Source organism: Oryzias latipes, chromosome 24 (genome assembly GCF_053564925.1).
Source record: "Oryzias latipes strain Hd-rR chromosome 24, Olatipes_Hd-rR_3.1".
Lineage (NCBI taxonomy): Eukaryota > Metazoa > Chordata > Actinopteri > Beloniformes > Adrianichthyidae > Oryzias > Oryzias latipes.
This window is the reverse complement of record NC_136260.1, coordinates 20,368,912-20,389,559: the sequence shown is the minus strand read 5'-3', so window position 1 is coordinate 20,389,559 and position 20,648 is coordinate 20,368,912. Positions and strand designations below refer to the sequence as shown.

The window sequence follows — 20,648 nt, the reverse complement described above, 5'->3', positions numbered from 1 at the left end:
TTTGTTATTTCTAACAATAAATGACATGAATGAGGCATAAAGCACGGCTAGCCTAGCATAGCATCATTCCAGGACTTTGCACTTCGACAGGCTGCCAGACGTGGCGTAGCGTTAGGTGACTCAAGGCCAAAAGGGAACATAAAGGAGAGTTAACAGCCTGTTGAAGTGTTCACTGATGGATTGCTAAGACAGCACAGCAAGCCAAAGCTGCTTCTTCAAAAGAGCCTGATCGTATGGCTCACATCGTCGGAGAGTGAAAGCCACACACTTCTGCAAGCATATAAGGTAACTAAAATAATCAACAAAAGCTGCATAGCGTTCATGGTGATATTGCAATTACAGAGGTCCCAAGTTTATTCACTTACTTGTGTTTGTGCAAAATACTAGCAATTAAAGTTCAATTTCAATTCTTTACAGTGAGACATTTCCCTGTTTTTTGCTTTAGTCACTTACAGCGGGAGGACTGGGAGGCCTGGTTGCCTGGGACGGGGTCAGAACGGGACTGACTGGTTGTGGTTCTTCCACCTTCTCTTCTGGCAGGTGAGGCTGGGGGGGGGCGAGGTTAGGGCACCGACCGATTTCAGCATTTTCAAAGGAAACCGGCTGCGAGAAATCTGACAACCTAAAAGAGAGCAGAGTGTTGGATGTCATCATGGCTGAATTGTAAAGCCACACTCAGATCCCCTTTTGATCTAGCGGTCTTTTAACTATGATTATGCCATTATTAGCCAAAATTAAAAAAAAAACCTGTAATTTTCATAGACATAGCCCCCCCCTTCCCATCAACCATAACCGAGAGCTCTAAGTTTTGCTGTGATCACAATGCCATTCTAAATTTATTAATTCTTTTAGGTGTTTAATAAATCTGAAAATCATCTGCTTAGAAAGTTTCAATGCCAGTTTTTGTTTTAATGTAAACTTGATTAAAGGAGCAATCCCGCCCCCCTTCCCCTTCTTGTTGCTGAGAGCCTGGAGCAGGGAGCTTGTGGCCCGCCCAGCATATTTTCTACGTCACAAATACCATCTTTTATAATCTGCATTTTTTCGTCTGCTCCTGATCCACAACAATTTGAGTAAAGAAATTCTCAGAAGAGCTATTTTGAGATTCATTTTCTTTATGTATGTTCTCTACCATTAGAAAAATGTCACTAGAACAAGTTAAAAACCGGATTTTCATCGGAGTGGATCTTCCTGCTGCCAAAAACCTGAATTAACTTTCATAAAGTTTTGTTTGCTGAACATGCTTGGACATCGTCATCACTTTTTTAACGCCGACTTAAAGTAACAGAGGGTTGTTTACGGATGCTTTCCGATGGCCAGGTGAATAAATTCAGGATGGCGGGAGGATAAGTGAGAGGCTAACTGAAAATAACAAAAACACACAAAGATTAAGGCTGGGGGAGGGGGGAGATTGAATTGAGTTATGACTATGTTTATGATGCCAGACAGCTCAATTACTGCTGTTCAGGCAGAAAGAGACACCAGCTTTATATTAATCAACTCCACCATCATTGACCTCCTGCAACTGTGTTAGCAGCTCTTACGCTGACGGCCGAGCATGTCTTCATGAAGTCCAGGAAAGAATCCAAAGAGGCTGAAGTTTGATATTTGATTTGAAAATGTAAAGGATGTGTTCCTCATCAAGTTTCTTTTAAGGCCTTAGTCACATGCACCTGTACGGGGTTGAGCCACGCAGGAGCTGCAGGTTTTGGGGTTGTCCAGGCTCGTGGAGGGTCATGGAGAAGAGCGGCTGCATGTTAAGCGGAGCACAGGTGTGTCTTGCAGCTCCCCTCGAGGCTTAGAAGGCCGCCTTAAGGGAACGTACCATTGTCGTGCATGTAGTAAGTGTATAGGGGACGTATTTGTAAGGCTAAAGGCTGATTTACACAGGTCAGTTTGTGGTGCGTTGCATTGACACACATAGAAAAAAGGTCATTAATCAAATGAAATGTTTACATCGCCTTCATCATCTCTGGTTTCAAAATAAAAACTTCTGTTGTACTTTCAAAATAAAACTTTTTAAAATGTTATTATATATTCAAGGTCATGTGTCCATAACACATATTTACGAGGCCATGGGGAGGACAAGCCACTCCTATGGGAGCCGGGGGGGGGGGGGGGGGGGGGGGGGCGCAATGGAGAAGACGTGAACCAACTATCAGCTGTGAAAACTCAATTTCACTGAACAAGCAACACAATGGAGATTCATCACAGACAGACTAATGTAAATTCAGGGTCATGTAAGTTACATGAACTAATGTCATGTGGGTGACTCTGTTGTACGGTGACCTAACACCAAACTCTAGTCCAGGGTTCTGCAACCTGATGTCCCACCATAGTGGCTTTCTGGTTGAAGAAAAAATAAAATAATAGTCACTTTTAAAAGTAAATTAGAATTGATTTAATTCAGATTAGTTAAGTTCATAAATTGGTGGCTGAGGTGGACCTAGAACTGAAATAAACTACGTACTGATTTTTACATAAAGTCACAAGATAAAGTCACAAGGCCCTGTCGGCTCAAAGCTTCCTCCAGAATGCACAAATTTCAAATATTACGCAAAAGTCACCAAAGAAGATCTAAGGTATAACAAGAAAATGCCAATTTTGTCTGGATTTGTTTAAAAGAAATTGATACGAGTCCATTATCTGCAATAGGATGATCCTGTTTGGCACAGGGAGTCTTTTATTTTGAAAGGAAGTCATACAAGCTTCTGTAAAAAGTATAAAACTCACTTCACATTTTGAAATATTACCAGTTTCTCTTTATGTTTTTGTTTTTATTCCATAAAAAACATGATATATATTTATTATAAAGGTAGCAATGCAGGCAGAGTCAGTTAGAAGACTTTGCAGCTGCAAATTAGTTTTGAGCAGTAAGAAACAGGCCCAGTTGGCTCTTTCACTTTATTTTCCCAAATTTGCCCAATTTTCGCCCGCAGGCAGCCCCTATCCGCCCGTGAGGGCAATTGTAACCGAGGCGTAAGGTGGGCCTCAAGAAGTGGACCAAAAACGTGATCGTCAGTACGTACACAGCGTTGACCATGAGGTTCCAAATGCATCCCTGGAATGGGACGTTGGCTTTGTTGGATGTTTGCTCCACCTCTGCTGGAATTCCTCCGAGGAAAAGGCGCTGCAAGCTGATAGGCTGATCATTAGGGAGCGCCGCCTCTAGTTTAGCTTCCTCATCCACCTGGACTGCAAAGGATCTGAGGGCAAAGAAAAGAACGTCAGCGATGAAAGTTTAGCAGTGAATAGAATCAGACGTGAGGGCGCTTACCTGCCAGGCAGCCTCTCAATGCGCAAGGAGTGCTCTCTGCCATCGTTCAGGATCCCCTGGTCAGGGCGCCTGGTTATGCGATGCGGACTGTGGCTGCGCGTGAACATCAAGACCTCTAGAGAGCCTGAGTTCAGCATGACTGAGAGGTATGGCTGCAGGAGGAAGAAAAAAACACATTTATCACAAACTTAAAGACTATCTTTGATCTTGTGCCGTGAGAAATGGTCAAGTGTGTCGTGGGAAATTCTAAAAACAATTATTATCATCAGAATATCCACTCCATGTTCATCTCAGCATCTTCTGGGTCTCAAGGTAGCTCCGCCAAAACATGGCGGGAGCATCACGTGTATAAAAACAGGCTTGGACAAACATCCAGCAGTGACTTATTACGAAGATTATTACAAAAAAATGTACGTGAAATCGTGAAGAGACTGTAGTTTAATCCAGACCATAGTTTTTCTTTTTTCTTTTTCTTTTTGGTTGCTGGTGTGCAGCGGGATTTTAGTCAAGGGAAAAGTGTACCTTAGCTCAAAACAGGCTTAAAAACACTGGACTAGGACATAGCTTCTGCAGAGCGGCAGTAGTTTATTTACAATTCACCTCTAAGTTGTGGGTCGGACCGATGACATGGAGTTAGCCTACCCCCATTTCCCATCATCGATTTTTCCCTCACTAACTTACAGCCCCTCACACCCCCAACCTAACATTGGTGTAACAAAAATAGTGAGCAATATTGGAGCTGATCCAGATGTCAGCTCCAAGGCGTACCTGGATACACTTATCTACATCAGAATGAAGCTTGTGGCCTGATTAGCTGATCTTCCAGGTCACAAGCATCTTACACATACTCCTTAGTCACAACAATTTAAATCAAGAAATCCTCAGAAATGCAATTTTACGGTTTAATTGCCCTCCATCTTGAGAAAAATGCAACAAGAATATGTTAAAAACACTAAAAGCAGCATTTTAGTTGGAGTGGGTCTTAAAAATATCCTTACAATGCAACTTATGACCGTTACTGTGGCTACTATTGTAAATTGACTGAATGAGTAGAGAAAAAAAAAATCATTTTTCAAAGATTAAACCTCTAGAATTATGTTTGTTTCACTTCTGTACTCCTCTGAAAAGCTTTTTTTAGGAGTTTTATCAAATCTTTCTAATTGTAACTTTAACTTAAGATTTTTTTTCATAACTGAAGCACCTTTTTAGTAGTTTTAAATCAATTAGTTTTTAAATTACTGTCTTATTACCTTTTTATTTATTCACTTTTTTTACTGACCTAAAATGACTTTTAAGTTTTGTTGTAGACGAGACGATGACAAATAAAGTATTCAATTCAATTCAGCTTTACAGAAAAACGTGGCCTTCAGTTTAATTAAAATATTAATATATATGTTTTAATCAGAAAGAGTGATACAATGGAAAAAAGCAGACAAGTGACAAGAACAAGAAAAAAAAGCGTAAGTACGGGAAGAATAATAGAAGAGAAAGAGGAAAAATACAATATAAGAGGAGGGAGATGCAGTGGGAGAAAGGTGAAATTCCAGTGGAGCTGAGAACAAGGAGGAAACCATAACCAGCGATGAGACGAACAGAGAAGAGGAGATGATAGGGGGGAAGAGATGAGAGGGCAGGGAGCAAAACGGCGAGCTGGATGGAGATGGGGGAGCGAGGGAGACAGTCACAGAGGTGTTGGGGAGCAGCGGTGCAGGGTCAGGCTAATTTGAATTTTAATTCACTGTGTGCCAGAGGGCGAAGTGGGAGACAATTTACCACCTGAAAATGGAATTTCAATTTGAGGTCGGGGGACAAATTGAACTGAGATGTAGCTACAACGTGGCTGTGGCTGCGGCGTCTCACGGCGAAGTGCTCATGGACGCACACACAGAAACACACACCGATGAACAGAAACATGTCAAACATACAGACTGAGGCAGACTAGCACAGAGGGATAAAGAATCCAGAGATGAAGGCAGACACTTGACTGAGGCTTGCAAATACAAACCTGCGGCCGACAAGAGCGACAGAAGAATTCAAATCACTTAAGCGCACTGGACAAAAGGGTTCACTTTGGGTTCAGCATTCAAGCAAGTTCAGCTGTCAGACACATGCAAGGAAGCTGACATGTCACCTGTTTGCATTTTTGAAGTAATCCAACATGCCTTGTTTAGCCTCTTTCTGTTATTTTTTACAGACTGCACAGGTTTTTTCTTTCCTTTTAAATGAAATCCAACAGAAAATTTAGTTAGATTGACAAAACCTGATCAGATATATTAAACTTTTAACTCCTATTTATTATGTACTGTACACATTATCAGGTCTAGGTCGTATAGAAAACTGTACAAGTGTTAAACAACACTTGAATGAATTTTCTTTACCAATCTATAACCTGAGTTATATCTGTATGCAAAGCTGCCTCCAGGAGATTTTTGGACCAAAAGAAAGGAAGGTCATGACCCCACCTTGAGCTAAAAGTACTTTAGTATTTTGACAAAGTAAATCTGTAGACTACTTTTGGCTAAGGACAAAAACACTGGTTAAAATCTGAGATCAAATATAATGAAATAAAACATAAAACGAACAAGGTCTTCAGATGTGTTTGAAGTAATCTGAGAGTGATGTTTGCTTTTCTTCTGATAAAAATCAACTTTTTAAAAATCATTTTAAATATGTAACTTTATGATCTTTATGGGGATTTTTAAAAATTTCTTTATTTGTCAAGAAATAATTACAACGTGTTCCTCTGATACACAATACTTTCATGTTTTTTGATCAAAAGGAAATGACAAAGCTGCCTGGACATAATAGATTCCACAATAAAAGCCCTTTTTAGAAGTTCTTGTATATGAAATATGGTTAATACTGCTAATGTTTGGGTTAATGCATAATTATTATTATTATTATTAGACAGACAGCTAGCTTGCCAGCCTTTTTCTGTAAAGATCTGGATACATCAGGTTCCGCAATGAAAACACTTCTGGGACATTTTAAATGTAAACATTTCTTACATTTTCCTTTAAATTCCCACTCCGATTATCTTTTAATCTTATTTCAAAAGCATTCATAATGGTCTTTCAGCCAAAATCATAAAACCAGTCGTTTTCTAGACCGTAATTCTGCAGAGCAGCTGTAGAAATGTGGGCAGGGCCGTTGGCACGGAGTAACCCCACCCTCCTTTCCCATCATCCATAACTGACAGCTCCGTAAGTTTTCCTAAAACCTTTCAAAATGTATCATTTCTTTTCGGAGGCAAATAAATCGGAAAATCGTCTGCGTAGAAATGTTCAATGCCCATTTTAATCTGAAATTGATCAAACCAAAAATGAATTTTGGTAAATATATTTGGGTCTAGAATGTGGAACTCCAATGCTGACTATATGAACCTAAAAGGACCCAGTTAACATTAATACTGTAACTTTAAAGACCCACTCCGATCATCTTTTGATCTATTGTTAAAGTGTTCTCAGTGGTCTTTTATTTATGATGATGCAGTTTTTAGCCATAATTTTAAAAAATCTGTATCGTTTTCTTGGACATAGTTTCTGAAGAGCAGCAGGAGTTCATTAGAAATTTGCTTCTGAGTTGGGGCCGGGTCTGTTGCAACAGAGCAACCCCGCCACCCCTTCCCTTCCCTTCCCTTCTTGTTCAGAATAGGGTGCTTGTGGTCCACCCAGCGTATTTTTTACATCACATATAATCTGTTTTCTAATGGCATTTAGTTCACCATCACCAGAAAAATCCCACAATAGCTTTTGAAAAACACCATTTTCATCCTAGTGGGTCTTTTACTTTAAGTTTTTTGAAAGGTCAAACCTATTTAGCAATCTTTAAAAATGTTTTTAAAAATAAAAAACAAATTCATACAGAAAATTCACCTTTTTTTATTCATTTTTCCTCTAAATCCTACACGGCACTGTTTCTTTTCAGTTCCGTCTTCATCCTACTTCACCTCTAAATCTCCCACCTTTCCTCCCCCTATATTCATCCCCTCTCCCTGTCCCCTTCTCTCTCTGGCCCTCTCTAAAACAGTCATTAGTCAGGGCCAAGTTGAGTTGATGGTGTTTTTAACCTCGCTTAACCTTTTTCTGCACGCACACACATCCACACGCACACACACCCCGCCTGCCAGCGCAGTTAGTAAAAATAGATTTATGCACCCAACAAGCAGCGATGATGGATAAGCTGCAGGTAACCCTCTGTCCTCTCTCTCGCTCTTACAAACATGGACCCACTTCCTGTTTTGGATTCATATGATTGGATTCATTATGCTGTTATGCATGTGCTTTTTTTTTTCCTAGAGTATTTTTCAATTATTTGCTGAGAATGTGTGTAGAAGTGGGAGACTCATTTAACAGCAAAGTCTCTGAAAGTGTGAAATCTCATTAATATTCACTGATGGAAACTTAATTCATTTAGACTATAAGTGATTCGCACTGTCAGCTGAAATCTCAGACACCTCCTGTACTGTAAACAGCAGCATGTGCAGCTTCTCCGATGTGTGTGTCTTATTGCATTTGTGAATGGCTTTAAGAGACGATGTGTGTTTTAGTTCATAAAAAATCCAATTAGTCAACTTGCCAGCAAATGCAAATCTTATTTATAAACACTTTTATAATTGTTGTGTGCTTAGAAAGCAGCAGAGATTAAGCGAGTGTGAGCGCGAGATGAACCCACCTCTCCCGACTGTCTCCGCCTCCTCTTGGGGTTACGCGCCTGCAGTGGAAAAGTGCAAAAGTAGTCAATTAAGGACAAACATAAATGTTTATATTGTTTGCTTTTTATCCTTAAAAGGAATAGTAATAGAAAACATTTTTATGGCTAAATAGTGTCTTTTCATTTTACCCTGAGCTTTTGCCAAAAATAAACATTTAAACTCTGGAGTTTATTTGCACTTTTCAAAATAAAGTACATTAATTTCTTAAACAAAAATGTAAAAGGTGAACTGCAAATGATCCACATGTTTAAACGTTTGCTACTATTTCTTTGGATCATAGATTAGCCAGATTGGTAAAGGCCCTTTAAATCAACCTAAAAAGCAATTTACCAATAAAAAGTTTCACTTGGAATTAATACAATTACCACATTTCTTTTAAAAACATACATTTAAAATGTATTCAATGCTGTTTAAAGCCACTGTCAGCCTTTTTTTTTATTACATGTTGACAACAACTAAGTAGTGATTATTATGGGGTTGAGTTGTTGCAGTTGTATGGGTTGTATTTTTGTGCTAAAATGGAAAAACTGAAAGGAAATTACACAGAAGTTAATTGAAATGTTGCTTTCATATTTTTGTATTTGTATTTGTACTTAAAGGCCGTGTCACACAGCCACTGTGTACATTTTCCTCGTATAAAACTTTGCCCGTCCGTGATACAAGCGTGATAATTGTAATTCGTACGTTTTTGGTGTGTTCGTCATTCGTCAATGTGCACAAATGTTAGTCGACCTGGCTGTTCAAAGTTTTTTTGATGGTTCAAGGATTATACGGTTTATGCGTAGTTAACATGGTTTATAGAAATTATTATATACATCTTATGACTTTATGTGTTTTTGCAAAATGCATATGCAATTTGTGACTTTCACGACTGTTCTACGTATGAGTTTTCCCGCATGTACCATCAATATATGATTTTTGTATTGCGTATACGTCGTACACATCACGTTAAAATGACGTAATTGATGCACAAATCATTAATGAAATGCATATAAACAGCACAATAATTTACGTGTTTGTACTTTTTTTGTGGTTTTACATGGTTCAGCCATGACCAAATTAAAAAAATAATTTTAATTTTCGTGCTTGTTTATTTTCATTTTTTTGCTTGTTTTTATATTATTATTATTTTTTTGTTTAAATGTAAAGCACTTTTATATGAAAAGTGCCTTATAAATAAAGTTTGATAGATTGATTGATTGAAAATGTCACTTTAAGACCAAAACTCTTCTCACTTTTTCCACTTATATTCACGTGTGACCAATTTTTTATCTGTGTAATATGCGCAAAATATACGCAGTGGATGTGACACGCCCTAAAGCTGTCAAGAAATTTCTAAACCAGGTGACCCATTATCTTTTGACCTTAAATAACCTCAGAGCTTATCACAATAGTTTAGTCTTTCTGATCTTATGAAAAAACTTTAATCTTCATACCTAATACTTTAGTAAATTAAATGAACAAAATCAGATCTAATTTATACGGACGAAAAACAACAAACAAAAAGCAAAAATGAAAGAATAACCTGCTGTCTAGATGTGGAGCCTCCAACAGCCAGCAGTATGGTCCCATTGTCCTGTAACGTGCTGAATGACAGGCTGATCTCTGTGTCCACTGCAAGGGAGAGCCCCCCCAGCTCCATGTATCCAGGCTTTGAGAAACTCACTGTGTGCAGGTTCTGTTAAAAAAAAAAAAAAAGAAAAGAGCTAGTTTTTGCCAAACTTCACAAATCCTCAGAAAAACTACCAGAAAAGAGCTCTAAGAAGGTCAACAACAGATTAACATTTCTGCAGACAGAATTGCGTTTTGCCATCTATATTTTTAGGTAAAGACTGAAGTCAGAAGTTTAGACTCTTACCTCCACATTGCATCCTTTAGTGATGCCTGTATAATCTGAGCTGCTAAGGAGGTTATATGGAGTTCTGGAGACTTCGATATCTCTGAGACAACCGGCATATCTCTTCAAAGTGACCTCAGACCTACACAACAGAACCGAAAAGATAAAACATTAGAGAAGAAAATGCATACTAAGGATCATAGGACAGAAAAGCAAGAGTAAAGGACTTAATGAAATGTTAAATGCAAAGCAAATGTGTATCATACACTGTATATCCAAAAATAAAAAATGTTTCATGAAAATAACATTACAATCTAATTTACAAAACTTTCTAATTTCCACAACTTTCCCTAAAAGATGTGTTTTAAGGAAAGATATCAATTAATATAGTTTTTTACCTAAAAAACTGACAGTTTTCTACATAAAAAGTTAACTATTGTAAACAAATGTCCATAATATGACTTTTGGAAGTGTTTTTCAACAAAATACTATCGTTTTAATGAGTTAAAAAAATGAAAATAAAAGGTAAATAACTTTAACTAGGATCTTAATAAAATAGGAATGAAAGAAGGAGGGAAAAAAGTAAAGAAAAAAAAACCTTTTAACCCTAAAATTCCTCAGAGATACCATTAATCAAACTATTTTTGTTCTGTTATCTTTCAAGTCTTACAAACATTTCTCGGTAACTATGAAGTTATTGCACCATTTCTCTTTTGCAGCAAAACTACATCTCAACATATTAGAGAGCAAATTATTGGTTATTTTATTTTCAAATTCAGCAAAAGCTTCTTTTATATCTCCAAAAGTGAGCAAACATTTTGTAAGATTTTATGACGTGTGTACAGCACAAAACATTGACAAATACAGATACAATTCAGGGGAATAAACAAGAGAAACAGTTGCTTCCAGCTGCAGTGTGTAGGTGCAGGAGCCAAATAAGCAAAACAAGAGCAGCGTACACAGTCACTGTGGGCAGTTTGCAGAAAGGCCAGCATCATGCAGTGGTCTTTATATCTAATTACAGATTTAAGGTGTTTACCTGGCTGCCATGCTGTCAAAATAAAACATATTGCATTAGCACACTTTACCAACCGTTTTGAGTCACTGTTTACTTAAAATGTGAGAAAATAAAAAAAACTGTTCAAATGTTCCTTATAACATTGGTAAAATACAATTATTTCTCACAAAGTGAGCTTAATGAATCAGGCGATCTAATTTCATGCTTACCTGTAGTTTCCTATGGTTGGAAGTCCACCAAAATAGATTTTTTGGTTTTCCCTGAGGTTCAGACCCGTAGCAGAACCTTGAGATGTGGCCACAATTTTGTCTTCAGCAATGCCACTGTCGATGTCCACAATGGTCACGATGGCTTTGAGGAAGAGCAGAGAGGCATCGTCATTGGCAGAGCTTCCTAAAACTCAATCACTGCTCTTCAGCTTTGATGTGTGTACCTTGCTTCTTGTTTCTTGACACAGTGAGAGATTTCCAGCGCCCATCATTCTGCCGTTTGGCCGAAACCGCTTTGCCAACTCCTGACCCAAGGTCAAAATTCACCGTCACCTTCCCCGCTGACAGCTCCAGTGACATAAAGTCCTTCTGTAAACCCCCCCCCCCCAAAAAAAAAGAGGCTGTGAGGTCCTGAAAAGTCTTTTTTGTGGCAAAGGCCCATTGTTCATTTTGGTTCTACACATACCATGTCTTCAGTGGCCATGTACATCAGCAGAGCATCAGAGGAGAAAGTACGGAACTTGAAGGTGATGGTGGACACATTTGGGTTCCACCTGGTGGGTCTTCCCACCGAAGCATAGCCTTCTCCATCCAGCTGAACCGTCCCCTCACTGTCGGTACGCTGGGGGCTACAAGAATACACAATCCATTTAGAAAGAATTTCCAGCAATGCTATAAGTTAAAAAAACGAAAAAAATTGCTTTTAATATTATTTTGTGTGTGTGTGTGATGGTCTCTGTCTTCCTGTTGGCTTTTAAAAGGAAAAATATTTTTATGTAAAGCAAAGCACTTTGAGTAACTAAAGTAGGAAAGGTGCTCTTCAAATGAAGTTTGATTTGATTTGATTTGATTTGATTTCATTTGATTTGATTTGAAAGGACAATAATTTCTTTTGGTTGACTTGTTGGTTTTTGGCTCACCTGACAACACAACCCTTACAGTCACCCTGTCTTTCTCTGTAGTTCCAAAGTCCAATGGGTTTTCCATCCAAGAAGGTCTCTCCCATACAGCCTGTGAATGTTGATGTTTTCACAGCTTCTGCTTTCTGAAAGATATACAGAAAAAACAAAAAAAAAAAACTTTTTAATTGTTAACCCCAAATCCAACCCTAACAGTTAGTCCAGGGAGACATTGAGCCCCATGTTTAGAGTCTTTGGTATGACCCAACTGTGGATTCAAACTCACAATATCCCGCTCTAAGGAGTCTGCTAGCCCACTAAATTGTTATGCCTATGGTGTTTTAGCTAAATCCTTACCTTGGCTGTGTTGAATATTCCTCCAACAAACAGGTAGGCATTCTGGTCGACGTCGAGGATGGTGAAAGCCGCAGGTGAGTTAGCGCTGGCTGGAGTTGGCATCATGCCTGCCATTGGACCTTCCAAGGGATACACTGAGATGGTACCATTCAGGCCATTACTGTTATTGAAGGAAAGGTAAAATGAAAGGAGTGGATTGGCTCATACATTCACTGTCATCAGAGGCACAAGGAGTCACTTTGGAGCAGTCTTTATTATGCTTTTTGCATTTTGAGCTTCAGGGAAAATGAACGACCTGCCTTTATGATTTTTCTCAAGACAAAGAGTGGGATTTCTGTGAGAAGAAAAGGAACATTTTTAAGACAAACAGTGGATAAGACCCCAATTGGTGGACACCTTCAGGAAATCTCAGATGCAGAGTGCACAGAGTGGATGAGACACCCTGTGTGAATGAAAGTGCTGGATGTTATTTATGCAACGGTGTTGCGGCTTACAGCTAGAGTGGGAAAGAAAATGGAGAACGGCGCATCTCTGTAATGATCTGCCATAGGCTGACAAGGCTGCAAAGTCTAGATTTCCCAATGGAAACAAGATGTTGTATGCTAGCAAGGAAGAGGATGCCTTGTGGTTCTATTCTGGGTTTTCTTGGCTGTTACCAGTTGTTGATAATGTTTATTCTTGTTGTTATGATGGACCGTCTAAAATCTTTAATGAGTGTCATAAGTAAAGATATTGTGTTAACAAGCTTTCTGTTTATGTCCTATGAGTATTTGTGGAGAATAAACTAAATTCACAAACCAACATTGGGAAGACTTTTTATCTCTTGGCAACGATTTTAAATATGTGTGACACTGTGAAGACTTGGTTTTTATAAGGTCACGCTAACAAGTTGACGTGAAGAACTGCTTGCTTTTGTTATTTCTTACCGAGAAGCTTCTATCCGATGCCAGTTGCCATCGTGGATGGTGTGAGAGGGATATTCAAGCCTTCCAACACCTGAACCCACATCCCAGAGGAAATTCACCTTCCCCTTACGCATCTCCAAGGCCAGAAAATCCACCTGTGACACACAGATGATGCATGAGGATCACACGTTTTCTGATTTTAGTCAGATTAAAGGTAAATTTTAAGTGTTTAGATAAGGAATGTGGTGCACCTTGATAAATGTCATTTGAATGTAGAACTTTGAGGAATTTGGATAAAACTAACTCCATGGTTTTGGGGCTTCAAGTCCCAGTCCGATCATCTTTTGATCTACTTTGATCTACGTTCCCAGTGGGCTTTTGACTATGATTATGGCATTTTTAGCTCAAAAAAAAGCAAAAGAAATAGTTTTGATTTCTAGGACACCGTTTCTGCGGAGCAGCAAGAGTTGATACGAAATTCCCCTCTGAGTTCTGGGTGGGACTGTTGGCATGAAGCAAACCCCAGTCCCCCTTCCCATCACCCATAACTGAACTCTTTGTTTACATGCTCTCCTGCTAGTCTGCACCCCCTTACAACCCCAACATAACATTACCAGTGCAACAAAAATGGCGAAAAATTTTAAGCTTAATTAATATAAGTCCTTCATCATCCGAAACACAAAAAACAAAAAACAACACCATCTTCACCGGAGTAAGTCATTAACAAGCCAAAAAGATATTAAAAAGAAAACCAAATAATCCGACACCTTATGAGGGCTGTGATGCCAAAATGACCAGACGCATAAATCTGGCATAAACATGACATCTCTGTCAAAATAGAAAAATAAACTAAGATGAACGCAGAAATTCTGGTCCATTTTAATGGGACAAGAGCTTTTCTCAGTCCGTCTCTGTACGTGGATTTCTTATTGGATCCTGCTTTATATACATTTGATGGTTTTTGAGCATTTTGTCTTTGCAGACTGTCTCTGAAGTATCTGCATAGTATTATTATTCACTTGCTACTACACACAATTAGAATTGAACAGAGTCACACTTGAAGTCACCAGTTACAAGCACAGACTGAGGGGCATTCGAGTATGCACACATAACTTTCTTGTCTCTCCAGGGTAAAAGCAATTATTCATCAGCACAGATCACAGGACGGCATTCGTTATTATTCAACCAGCACCACGAACTACAAGGAAACACGGCAGATTCACGCACGCGCAATTTTTTTAAAATACTCAAACAGAAAAAGAGTGAGAGGTGCACAAACAACCACACAAGCGTGCATTCGTGTTCCAGAATTCCAGACCTGATGAAGCAAAGCAAAGATCTCTCAGGGGAAATCACAGTGAAGCTTAGAGCAACATAAACTTGTTGTTAATTGCTGCTCCTCTTTAACACGCACTAACCAATACACACGAAAGGAGCTCTTCAAAACAGTGAAGCACTGTTTTTTAAGGGTGCTGGTGGCTATGTGTCAGGACGTATTAATTATTCTGATATTAGACTAATCTAGTTTGTGCAAGCATGTGTTTGTGCCAACTTGTGTGTTTAGTTGAGCAAACTCTGAGTTTATCCACTATGTCTGAACAAAGCTTTTATCTCCCATTTGAAAACGACAGTCATCATGAAGGATTAATACCCCCCTTTATAGCTTTCTTTTTTGTACAAAACGTCTTCAAAGTCATGTAATCATACGGCATTGTATGCATGAATTCAAGCACCTGGGTGTCGCTTGTTCTGTTAGACTTGACTGTAAATAACAGTCAGGTGTAACTGTTTGTCCGCCTATGCAATATTGATTATCAGCCGGCGATTCCACCTCCCCAAAAGCTAAAGTTTTGCCCGTGTGCTGTTCAGCAGCAGTGAGGTCTTAGTTAACCCAAGGTCAAGGTGAACAGACATGACTAACAATCTCAGACATGCTATTCTCTCTGCACAAACTGATTTATAAAAATTAATACCGCACATTTTAAATTCATTGTTCTGCACCTAGAACAGAATTGTCAAAGATATCAAGTTTCACATGAAAAGGATGATTTAAAAAAATCAACCTTTAGTTACAAAAATGCAGTCTTCCTTCTCTATATTGCGTTTCGCCTTTCACAATCTCGCTGTTTTGTAGATTTTTTTCAGTGCAATTTTGAATGTTTTTGTAACCCTGGAGAACTTACAGGGTCAAAAATGGCCCTAGTTTTTTTATTTTTTATTTTCTGTACATAATTATTTCTACTATTTTTTTACTTTTCTGTTTTTTTTTCTCTTGATTGCTACTTCCCAAGATGAAATGAAATTTGTTTCTTCAACCTTAGAAGCCCTGAAGAAAATTGTAATTGGGTTTTCCAGGGTGAAGCATTGCTCTGCATCTTGATTGGCCGGGGACCTTATCAATCAATCTCCTCCATGCTGTGTCTCCTGAACAAAATGCGTTCATTTTGCCTGATCTATGTAAATCTTCGATTGTGAGCAGATCTCGTGTGAGAACTTTGAGAGTTTTAACAAATGAGAAAAGTGAAAAGATGTTCACGTCTGAGAGAAGTGTAAGTGAGTTTTTTTAGCTTTAAAACATCTGTATGTAATCCTACGTAGCGGATTTCACGTGTTATTTATAGAACGTAACAAACACAATAAACGAGGGAACTCTAAAAGTTGTAGGAATGGTAATTTTTAAGTAAAGTCCAGCACAATTAGTGGAAGACTAAACAAACTGGTTGCCTGGTTTTTATTAAAAAGAAATAATGAAGGCTCAAAAACTTACGATACCAATTGACATGCACGGCAGTAGAGACATGATGATACGGGCTAGTTTTGATTTATTATCCAGGAGGTACTTACATATTTAGCGGATCCCAGATAGAACAGCAGGTTATCAGGAGTGGTGGTTTTGACATGAAGGATGATGGTGTTGTACCTTCCTTTTCTGATGTCAGGGCGGTAACTACGAAGACAGTCACCGCCTGATGAAACGGAGACTTTTATCTAGAAGAAGGAAAAGCAAAACAGAATGCTGTTCAGTATTTGTTCCTTGTCTTTGTGTTGCTTGTATAAAATCCAATCTGATGATTTAATATTAAGGCTTTATTGTTGAATGGAGAATTGTTAACACAAAATCTGGATTATGGCATAATTTCTTGTAGTTGAAAGGACTACAATTGAAAAAAACAGATTAGAAAGTCTAATTTAAAGGTTGATAGAACAAATTTGCTTATTTTTAAAATTTTGTATTTGTGAAATAAAGTGAGAATCTTCTTAAAAATACCAGCACTGATCATACAGACATCTATAGATGCGTCCCTCCATCACTTATTGATTGATTTGGTTTATTTCAAGCAATTTCAGCAATAAAAATGAAAGAAATAGGCGATGCAAATTCATAAACTGATTACAATATAAAATAAAATGATGCTTTCTTCTTAAATTATAAAGCTCCTAGAGACCCTTTTCTGTTTAATCAGATAAAGTCACACTTGAGCATCTTTGGAACTCACAGAATTGGCTTGTTTTCTGGCCTGGTTGATCAGCTCCTTGATTTGGGAGATGTTGCGTCTTAAATTGTCCTGCATCATTTTGATTGGCTGCAGCTTCTCCAACAGTCTGTCAGCTTCATCCTCCAATTCCTTCACTTTAGCTCCTGCGGCATGGACTGGAGGAGGACAAATATGCAAATCAAACAGGCAAAGAGAACCGCAAAAGTTCTTCTCATCTTTCTAAGAAACGGATCAGCTTAACAAAAAGGCGAGAAGAAGCACTGAAGACAAATGAATAGGGAAGGATAGCAAGAGCTGGCAAGAGCCAAACAATTAGTGTAGCTGAGCTTCTAAAAGAACTGTTCGAATGTCAAACATGTATTACTGTAAGAGAAGAAAGATGGAAAAATTAGAAGATAAATTTACAAAAGAACATCTACGCCTTGCAGAGCTCCCATGCTCAAGCAGAGTCATTATGTGAAGCAACTACTGCTTTTGTACAAAGTGGTCATAAAATGAGTGTGGCGCACCAATACCATCATTAAAATCGTTTTTTTTTTTATATAGATCATTTCAAGTAGCTGTCTAAAAAGAAAAACATAAAAAATCTGTGATATTTGGTTAGAGGTGACTCCAGTATTGGTGCACCACTGAAAATGATGTTTTCAACAAGATAAGTAAGATATACATACTGATTGCTGTGGGGAATGGCAAAGAGAAAGAGAAAGAGAAATAAAATTCAGTTGAAATGAAAAATTTATGAATAAATAAAAGTCCAATAAAAATTCGATAAACTGAAATAGCTTAAACAAGCAGTGATAAAGTTAATACATAATAAAAGGGTTAAATTTTGATTTTAAGTAAACCCTAACGACAGTAAATGTTATACATCTTTACCTTATAAAGTATTAATAAAAAGAAAAAAAAACAATGGTTACTGTTTTTCTCTGGGTCCTGGATCATCTGATTGGCTGCGCTGACTGTATCGTCCAGCTGGCTGTAGTTGAGCTGCAGACCTCCGAGGCGCAGGTTCAATTCTCCGAGGCGCTCTAGGACATCGATGGCGGTGGCATTGGCATCAGCTGCTACAGCTTTTGTGGCTGCCAGCTTAGCTGATGTGTCTACAAGAGAACGGGAGATAAATAAAGAATGATCCTCGTGATTTAACCACATGCACTTGCACCTGTAACCATTTTAAGCATCTTATAATATGTGTAAACAATTACATTATGCGTTTAGACAGTTTGAGGAAAGTTAAAAAAAAAGTCTCAAAAATGAAAGGAATTTAAAGTAAATCTTGCAGTTCCCCCAAATGACCACTGGGGGCTATGCAAAAAAATCTTAACACCAAAAAATAAACACATCAACAGAAAGGAGTCCATTTTTTCAATGCTAATTGCAAAATCTTATAATATTAATAATTAGAGCTAAAACTTTTCATGAACTGTGGTATGTTTACTTGATTGGCTTTGTGAATTTATTTAGGTTGGTAGCATAATTCAGGTCCTCCCACCCACTTTTGCTTTTATCATTTAGAATTCTACAGGTATTGTCAGAAATTGTGGTTTAAGTGTTTTAAGAGAGTCTCCCACAGAATATGGGCCCAAACTGAGGCTCACATGCTTCTGGAACTACTATTTAATTGACATTTGTGCAATCCTAAATGTTTAAAGTTATCGGATTTTTCTTTTAACGTCATTAAAGCCTTAATATTTTGGCACAAAGCTTTGTGACTTATGTAACACACTTGAGAACCCCTTCAATTACTTGAATAAAAGAAGTTATGTAATTTTTCACAATCTGCTGCAGTAAAATATAGAAATGTATAATTTACTATTTTTATTTCTGTTTTTTTTTGTTAGATTATTCACTTTTAGCACGTCTTACGTCTGCATTAGATGCATTATTTATATTTAGTATCAAATTATTAAAAAAGTTACTTAAACTCCTGCTTAGAGCCATTTTTGATTTTTATTTAATAAAGAGTTTGATGATAGATCATATTAAACTGTCAAAACACCAACAATTAGCTAGAAAAGTATCTTTGTTTTTTAAATATTTTACTGCAAAGTCCCTCTTTGCTATTTAATTTGGAATTAAAGGATTTATTTAATTTAGAGTTTTAATCTCTTTCTTCTATAACCTTCACTGAAGAACAACTAACTTGTATCAGCACACAGCTATTGATCTTTCTCTTCTTATCTCTGTGCAAAGAAAGCACGTATGTCTACCTAGATGCTCACACACAAGCACACCCGGTGGATTTGTGTGGACGTACCGTTGGGAATGGCGTTGAGCGTTGCTATAGTTCCATTAACGGCTTTGAGAAGGTCTTTGCTCTTGTCTTTTGCAGCTTTAACTCGGCCCTTTAGTCCTTCCATGCTATCTGCGTTTTCTGTAATGGAATGCAAGTTTGACTGTTACAAAAAGTTGAATTCACAATTCCAAAAAAACACTTCATATGAATCCTCTTAAATTCCCACTCCAATCAGCTTTGGATTTATTTTAAAAGAATTTCCAGTGGTCTTTTAAAATAAAATAACAACCTGTGTCGTTTTGTAGGACATTGTTTCTGCAGAACGGCAGGAGTTCAGTAGCAATTTGCCTCAAAGTTGTGGGCGGGACCACTGGCACATAGCAACCCCGCCCCCTTTCCCCTCTCCCTGTTGCTCAGAGATCGAAGCAGGAAGCTTGTAACCGGCCTAGAGTATTTTCAATATCACAAACACGCTCTTTTTAAAACTGCCTTGTTTTCGTCTGCTCCTGATTCACAACAATTCTAATAAAGGAATCCTCAGAATTGCAATTTTAAGCAACATTTTCTTTATGTATGTCCTCCATCATCAGCAAAAACGCCACAAGAAGATGTTAAAACAGCAAAAACACCATTATCATCTAAATGAATCTTTAAAAAATCTGTAAATGTTTAAAAATTGAGCATAGTTTAGAATACCTCTGAGATCATTTTCCAGTTGTTTTGCCTTGTTCAGTAAAACTTGGCTCTTCTGCAGTGCACTCTTAGCTGCCTCCTTTACCGGGACGTCTGCACCCATGGCCTATTAACAGAAAAATATATTATTGAACAATTATAATCTCTTAACTGTTTAAAAAATCAGCAATATGTAAATAGAAATGGTTCGTAGCAAGCAATCTTATGTATTTATTAAGCTTGCACTGCCTAAAACTGACCTGCTTTTAATCCAAAATGCATCACATTAAAAACATTAAAGAAACAATGTCATACTATCATAAATCCTTCCAATTAGGGAGAGGTTTATAGTTCAAAATGTGTCAGGGAATGAAATATGTTTGGATGAAAAAGTAAAAATGACAAAAAAAGGGAAATAAAGGGTTATAGAGGATAAAACACAAAAAAATGTCAAAGCAAGATGAATTTAGTGGAATGTAGAGATGATTTTGTAATTTAAAAAAAGAGGAAATGAAAAAAAGCAGTTCAGAGACAAGCTTTGATCTCCTTGCCATAGCTAAAGAAGACGACAAGCTTACATTACAGCTGATGCATACAGATACACACTGAAGGGTTCACTCGGCACTGAGAGTACACTCCTAATATGGACCGCTGAAGTGCTTCTGCCTTGTGTCTGCGATATCTCTTCAGTATAGCACAGGTTGGGTTTGGATAGTGAGGTTTTGATGTTCACCAAACCCTAATAAATGCTTCTAGGATACAAAAAAAACCCAAACATCATTCTGTGGTCTTACCAGTTCCAGAGCATCGCTTGCCTTCTGCTTGGCTTCTTTTGCCTCCTTTTCTGCAGCATCAATTTTGTCTTTAATGTTAGTATAGGCATGGAAAGCAGCAGTTGCGTTAAAGGAGAGGTTTTTAGCCTCTGCCAAAATGCTGAAGAGAAAAAGAAAAGGAAAAATATGTGAGTTTATAAAAACAGTTGAGGATAAATTTCCAAAACAGAATTGGTTCTTCTTTCACTTTTTTA

General features: G+C 37.8%; 1 protein-coding gene across 6 annotated transcripts in view; it reads right to left on the bottom strand.

Moving 5' to 3' along the window:
• lama2 (laminin, alpha 2) overlaps positions 1-20,648 on the bottom strand; it is a 179,025-nt gene that overhangs the window by 9,547 nt on the left and 148,830 nt on the right. For 3 of the 6 annotated variants that reach the window (XM_078942947.1, XM_078942949.1, XM_078942951.1), the window contains 19 exons: positions 20,416-20,554; positions 19,646-19,748; positions 18,971-19,087; positions 17,631-17,813; positions 16,714-16,868; positions 16,061-16,204; positions 13,238-13,371; positions 12,312-12,471; positions 11,976-12,100; positions 11,522-11,684; positions 11,280-11,424; positions 11,056-11,197; positions 10,868-10,879; positions 9,850-9,970; positions 9,517-9,669; positions 7,952-7,990; positions 3,278-3,429; positions 3,030-3,206; positions 454-622 (listed from right to left, as the gene is read on the bottom strand). In XM_078942947.1, coding sequence (XP_078799073.1) covers positions 454-622; positions 3,030-3,206; positions 3,278-3,429; positions 7,952-7,990; positions 9,517-9,669; positions 9,850-9,970; positions 10,868-10,879; positions 11,056-11,197; positions 11,280-11,424; positions 11,522-11,684; positions 11,976-12,100; positions 12,312-12,471; positions 13,238-13,371; positions 16,061-16,204; positions 16,714-16,868; positions 17,631-17,813; positions 18,971-19,087; positions 19,646-19,748; positions 20,416-20,554 — 2,533 coding nt within the window. The remainder of the gene's footprint in view (positions 1-453; positions 623-3,029; positions 3,207-3,277; positions 3,430-7,951; positions 7,991-9,516; positions 9,670-9,849; positions 9,971-10,867; positions 10,880-11,055; positions 11,198-11,279; positions 11,425-11,521; positions 11,685-11,975; positions 12,101-12,311; positions 12,472-13,237; positions 13,372-16,060; positions 16,205-16,713; positions 16,869-17,630; positions 17,814-18,970; positions 19,088-19,645; positions 19,749-20,415; positions 20,555-20,648) is intronic. The other 3 variants (XM_078942948.1, XM_078942950.1, XM_078942952.1) reach the window with 1 other exon arrangement.